The sequence below is a fragment of the Triticum dicoccoides genome, chromosome 3A, assembly GCF_002162155.2.
Source record: "Triticum dicoccoides isolate Atlit2015 ecotype Zavitan chromosome 3A, WEW_v2.0, whole genome shotgun sequence".
Taxonomy (NCBI): Eukaryota; Viridiplantae; Streptophyta; class Magnoliopsida; order Poales; family Poaceae; genus Triticum; species Triticum dicoccoides.
The window spans coordinates 711,324,555-711,331,442 of NC_041384.1; the positions used below are offsets into that span (position 1 = coordinate 711,324,555).

Here is a 6,888-nt window from a genome sequence, read left to right on the forward strand (position 1 = left end):
GAGTAAATCGGAACGGAGGGAGTAGTAAAAAGTAATGTCTCACGCCTTCAAGAATCATACATTCACTCCAATCATGATAGAACAGCTGTGTGCTTCAAACCGATGTTGCCTACACCCTAGGAAAGCATGAGATATCCCCTGAATGACAAAGGCAAGGCAAGAGAAATGAGCTAGGGAATAGTCGGTGCTTGGTTGCTTCGCACAGCTGTGTGGTTGTGGGCTTGTCACTGCTGTGGTGTGTGGATGTGCGTGCCGACCTAACAAAAAAGAAGAAAAAAACACCCCTTGCTGCTTCATGATCAACATGTTCACCACATAATTAAATCCTTACACGATCCAAGCTATGCGGAAAGCATCATCAAGCAGAATTCACAACACGTGCCGTTCGAGTAATGGCACATCTCATGATTGTGCGAACAGGTTGAGTTTCGCTTCTACTAGCAAAAAGAAGTGTGTTCACGGGATCACATCAGTAACTACAGGAGAGCGTGGACATATTTAAGGAGTTAAATGTTCATTATATTGCAGGTCAGTGGCCCGGACCTCGCAGAAGCTTCACATTTTATCATGGAAAAGGCGGTACCTGCAATGCACACGCAGATGTTCAGTTCAGTTGGCTCTTCATAAAACAGAAACTATACTAGGATCAGTGGAGCACCAGGGCAGCATACCTTTCAAACTCTAGCTTCTGGACCACAATACCATTCAGCAAAAGCTCCGAGTCGAACACTCCCAAACCTGCAACAGTGGCAAGAGAGAATTACAGAATTGATCCATAAATTCGAGACATGGAGAAAGCACAGAAGAAATAACTTAAAGAACAAAAGGCATGTGGCGCCAGTGTATTGGTAAATACCATTCTTAATGAACGGTAAACAGATGTTGCAGTCTTGTTCACAAGAGATTACAAAGGCTCCTTCCGAATTCTTATTCTTCATCATAGACACTGTGATCCTCTCCAACAGCTGACAAGCCAAGCAAACATAATCAGCATAAAAGCAAGTTAATAAAAAAAGATAATGATGTCTAGAAGACCTTCAATTGTGTCCATGACAGCAGTGAAAAAAAATAAACTGGCAATCGTTCAATTCATCGCAACACAGGTGCACATCAAGATTAAAGAACCAAGTCAAGAAAACAGAATTCAACACAGGTAACAACACAATGTTACAAGTAGCAGATACAGGGCTGCAATTTGGCTCTGTAGCATACTTCTGTAGCTTACAGATTTCTTTTTAGTCTGCAATGCAATCACAAGGTCTCAGAATTTTTGGTGCAATTTGCATAACATGCCAAAAACTGATAAAAATTTATTCACTTGGACAATTCATCAGATCCAAAAATTAGTATATCTATTCGAACATTAAACTCGCACTGGAAGACAGTGGAGAAGCCAACTGACACTAAGAAATGAATGCAACAAAGGGTAATATAAATTTTACTGCAAACCAAAACATGATGCGGATCACTACCAAAAGAAAAGGGACATTGTCATGGATAGTCATAGGATAACCAATTTCTTTGGAAGATAAGGATGTAGGATAACCAGTTGCATACCTTGCCACCAGCTGCCACTACTAAACATTTCAGAAGCTCCTTGCTAGGCTTAGCATTTCGCGTGATTAGTACTCTTCTACCCTACAATGGATTTCAGGGATAAATGAACATCACAATAAATTTTCTAAGATATTATGATTATACAATTGTCCTCTGCCACTATTTATTTTCTCCTATTTTGATTTGATCAGAAATTTCAATGCTAAAAAAATTAGACACTAACCTCTAACAGTGGCTTTTTACAGGCTTGGCTTAGTGAGACGGGCATGCTGAAGCGTAGCTCCTTTTCCTTCTTTGTATCCCTCATTATGTATTTTTTCTCATCAATGAAGCACCTTGCTTCTCCACAGCATTCAAGCCATGATGGTGTGACTACAGGTATGCCTATGGCCATTGCTTCTAGCATGTTCCTTGTACGAGCAAACTTTTCAGCAACGAAGTGTGTAGCCTCTGAAATAGTTGTTGCCACTGGTAATCCGAAGTGCATCAATATCTGTCAATGTCCAAAAAATTGAAAAGGTGAGGAACATCAAGCTATCTTCAGTTACTTGTGTATAGTATATGCAGATGATGAAATGAACTACCTTTGTTTGATCTTTGATGGTTTCGCTGTCCATGCTTTGGCTGAACAGAACACGGACTGTGGACATATTTCTCCTTCTTCGCCTGCTTGATTGCAGAACCGGAGATGCTTCACTCCGAAAAAGACTAGCAAGCTCTCTGGAAGCTGGTGATTTCAGAAGGCCTCTTTTCAGTGGCTTCTTTGATGTATGTGCCTTAGATTGGGGCTCTGTGCTTCTTAACTCTCTCAGTGGTACTCTATTCGCCAAACAAGAGTCACTGACTTTCTGTTCAGATGTTGATTGTTTTTTCAGTTCAGCGCTTAGTGTTCTTTCAAGCTGATTGGTATCCGAAGCTTCTTTCTGAACTCCTTTCACCTTGCTCCGAGTTGTTGTAGCTGATGCTTTAAGATTACCTGAAGAAGACTTGTGGGTCAATTCCATGCCTTTTATGGTATCAGGATCAAATATGCTTGCTGGTTTTGCTCTTGGTAACTCTGTTACTTCTGTAGTTTCAGCTCTGTCTGCATTTGATCTGGTAGCTTTCTTGAACCCAACTTTTGAGCTTCCTGAGGTAAATGTATATGTTCTCTTTCTTTTAGGGTGGATTACAGCATTTTTACCTAATAAACAGGGACTATTTGAGCCCTCTGCACCAGATCCCATGATTACGTCTGACACCTCATCATTTATGGCTCCTCTTGAAACCCGACTCTCCATGCTTCTTTTTGCTTTCCCGGTCATCTGTTTTGCATTCCTCCTTGTTTTTGACTTACTGGGACAATTCATCAAAGGGATTGAACTTTCACCCCTTGGTCTTTCTATGTGGTCTACCTTGAGTTGCTTAAGTTGCGATGTCATTCCCCCTGAGCTCTGAGGTAAGCAGGCTAGCTTTTGCTCTTGAACTAGCAAGTTTACTGAGCAAATTGTATCCACTTTATTTTCTTTTCCCAAAGTGTTTTCCAGGTGTTCATGCTCCCCGACATCAGAACTGACAGTTGGTCCATTGAACAGTGCTTCCATCGCTTCAGCTGCCATTTGAGTGTTTGGCCCAATATCATATGCTGCATATGAATCTTCAGTAGCACCAACTGGTTCTGGTTTCTTCAGATAGTTCATGCCCAAGTCCTCATCAATACATTCTAGCATGGCCCCAGCCCTGGTACCTGATCCATAGCCACCACATCCCTGGGAGTTCAGTCGATTTTTGACATGAACTCTTGGATTTTCCCTGGAGACGTTCCCACTTATGCAATCATCGAGGTTGGGAGTATCCAACCAGTCAAAAACAGCTGCCTTCTCAAGTGGGTAACTCTGGTCAACCCTTTTAGCCAAGAACTGAGCTACTTTTGAGCCTAAAGTGGGAGGTGACTTTGTCGCACTTATCTGCTCAACGGTTATTGTCTGAGAGGCTTCCATGTCATCTTCTACTAGCAGCCTATCCACAATATCAAAAGCACTGGCCTGTGATGCATCTCCTGGCTCCTGCGAATTAAGGTACTCCAACCTTGCACGTTCTCTTGGAGCAGTCATTGCTCGTGCTGTAAGCAAGTCCCTGTTACCAACACTACATAGATCATTATCTGAGAGCGAAACTGTTAAAATAACAAGGGAACGGAACTGGTACTGAAATTTCCTCAGATTAAATTGATTGGAATGGTAATAAAATACTTAGGACGCCAAGGTATCCAATTCATATACAGACACCCAAATGTGAATACTACAGCAACACAGAATGAATGGTGATCATAACATATTTGGGATGCCAAAGTATCCAATCAGTATAGGCAGGCCCAAATGCACTTAAAGAGAATGTAGGAACACAAGGAGTGTAAATGAGTTGTGCTGACTGCTGAGTTGTTCAGGGATACTGAGAATGAGGGCAACACAGGCAACTGCAAGCAGAGCTTGCCAATAGACAGAATTTTGAGGTGACCAGTGGTTCATAGCCACTATCAAGGATTAAAACAATGTCAGGTTCAGATTAGACAGTGTTCGCACAAAAAGAAAGTAGATATCAGAATTTGCATCTATAATGTGGATTTCGGATCGTTCAGCCTGCCACTAAGATCACTTTCAGATATGCATCACAGTGACTAAAAGCTTATTTATATTGCTATAAACGGTACTGCAATCAGTTGCACGCGCGCTATTTCCTCTAAAACACAGCAACAGTCCTTGTCCACGGCGCGGAATAGGCATCCGTAGCGCAGAGAGTAAATCAAAGTAGCATCTATTCCCGGATTCGAATCGGACAGTGATGAGGAACATGGCGACTTCAGCATCCTACAAACCAGCAGCACGAAATTTCTCGACGGCACCAGAACCGCGAACCCAGAAATCGATCGGCGCGGCGCGCACCAAGAGATGGCGAACGGCGGCAGGATTTAACCAATGGTCGGATGGAGAACAGCCTCGTACCTCGGAGCCCGACGGCCGGCGAGAGTGGCGGGGCGGAGTCGCGGCAGCAGGGAACGCGATGTTCCGGCGAGGGAGAGCGGGAGACGGCGACGGCGGCGACGCGGGTGAGAGGCGGAGGGGCGCGGGGGTCCGTGTGGTCGGAGCGCGGGCTGGGACGGGGTCGAGGCGTCGGCGGCGACGAAGGTACGGGGGCGGCGGCAGCGGTGCGGGTGGGGGGAGGGAGGGGAGGGGGCCAGTGGGAGGGAAGAAAGCCCGCGCACGGGGAAAGGGTGGAGGGGAAGTGTGCTGTAGAAGCCAAAAACATCGCGCCGTGGTGAAATCTTTTGGAGCGAAAATGATAATGTCTTTTCCGGTAATGCATTTGGTGGAGTTTCTAGGACGAAAATAAATAATGAACTGTTTTTTTTTGCAGGGATAAATAATGAAATGTTACCATTACCTACAATCCGAAATGCGTGCCGCTTTCCACTAAAATAACTCATGTGTTTGATTACCTTCGTGAGTTAGTCAGTACAAGTAACTTAGCTGGTACATCATTTTAAGACCGATGAAGTCATCACAGACGGATCTGCAGTTGACGGAGACGTCTACTCTCACTGAATGAATATCGCCTAAAAAATTGAGATAAATTTAGCAAAATGCAAGCACCAACGACCTGAACCAAGCCAACAAGGCCAAAATGGAGACCATGAAAGAGATGAGCCGATCGTCAGGCAACAGTAGGACTGAGGACTCCGCGTTGTAGGGTTGTCCTTATGTCCTCAACATAGCGGTTGAATCTTGCTACATTCAACCTCGTTGTGTGAGATAAATTGTTCCCATATGCCTCCCATTCATACCGCCCAACCCATTGTAGCTGCTCTCTCTCTCTCTCTCTAGTTTGGCCACTAGCACTAACATATTTAGGAGGTTACAAGAGAAGTAATGCAAAGGTAATGTGACCTTTATAAGGGCAAGTCATGCGTAGACCATGGAAGGTTGTTGACCGCATTAACTATCCATCTGTATGAAATCCGGACTAACATCTAGAAAAAAAGAAATCTCAACATTAAGGTACTTAGATTTATGGTCTTTGCATATATGACATAATAAATAAAAAAAGAGAGAGTATTTTCTTAATAATATCCATCCATGTCTTACCTTGGCGAAAGCACACAGTTTAAGCTACCCCCCACAGTCACTTGTCAACAAACAAAATCATTTTGTGCACCAGACTTAGCTAAATTGTTCTGTGAATTTTCATCTATCTATGTCGTATCTCAAGAACACAAAGAAAAATTACTAGTAGAAATTGCCACATTGGGAACGGAACGTGTTTAACACAAATGCTTAAGATTGTTCACAAGAAAGTAGGGATCCTTCTTGCAAATTCATGGATATAAATTACCCAATACACGCTAACCAGAAAAAGCATGAAGATCTGCAATAGCAAGGCAGGCGGATGCATATTTTGAACTAGAAAGGAAACATCATCAAACGTAGTGACCTGATCAAATATCCACGCAAAAAAAAGGTACTAGAAGCGCATATCACTGAGGGACAACACCTACTCTTTCTTTGACTTACACCTAGGGCACCCCCCTTAGCGGCATGCTATTAGAGCGACGATGATACTTTTTTCAACCCAACCCACTTCTGCAGCGCCCTGCTAATAGTAGGCGCGGCCCCATGGCAGTGCTTGGTTGATACTATGGTAGAAGAAAATGATGGAGGTGACACCACTGTCATGGAAATGCATATTGCAGAACTCCGCTCTCCGCCTGATGTGCTTGTACACCATGAGGCTCGTACCGACTCTTCCACAACCCAAAGACAATTTATCCACTATGCTTAGTATTATGATTAGGGCTCTTGATAATCCCTAAGCGCAAGGAATTGTCGTAGCACTTCACAATGATGGAGGTGGAAAGTATGGCGTGTCGAACCCACAAGAAGCTAAAGGTAGGATTAGTATTCGCTCAGGTCCTATCTGCCACTCATACACACCTACATATACCAAATGTTTGCTTTATCTAGAAAGGATAGGTTTACTAGATACTAAAGAACGTAAAAATATGATATGTTTACTAGATACTAAAGAACGCAGGAATAAAAGTTAGGTGCTACCTAAGTAAAAGTACAATATAACACAATATAATACAAGTAGTGAGTGTGGAATAGTGGTGGTATGGTGTGCGGAATTGTCCCTAGGCAATCAACTAAGTCACTAAACTGATTATCATCATTGCAATTTTATATGTGGGAGAGGCGTTTGCTAACATACTATATGTACTTGGAATCGTACGTTCTTATGATTGAAACTATTAGCAAGCATCCGCAACTACTAACAAGTTGATTAAGATAAACCTGA

At 43.1% G+C, this 6,888-nt stretch overlaps 1 protein-coding gene across 1 annotated transcript; it reads right to left on the reverse strand.

Annotated features, from left to right (window-relative positions):
- Positions 1 to 270: 270 nt before the first annotated feature.
- On the reverse strand, positions 271 to 4,746 carry LOC119270380. The gene is made up of 7 exons (XM_037552386.1): positions 4,539 to 4,746; positions 2,142 to 3,672; positions 1,781 to 2,050; positions 1,558 to 1,638; positions 857 to 965; positions 672 to 738; positions 271 to 583 (listed from the first exon to the last, which is right to left on the reverse strand). Exons 2-7 carry the CDS (start codon positions 3,648 to 3,650, stop codon positions 556 to 558), a joined length of 2,064 nt encoding a protein of 687 aa, XP_037408283.1. The 5' UTR covers positions 3,651 to 3,672; positions 4,539 to 4,746; the 3' UTR covers positions 271 to 555.
- Between the last annotated feature and the right edge of the window lie 2,142 nt (positions 4,747 to 6,888).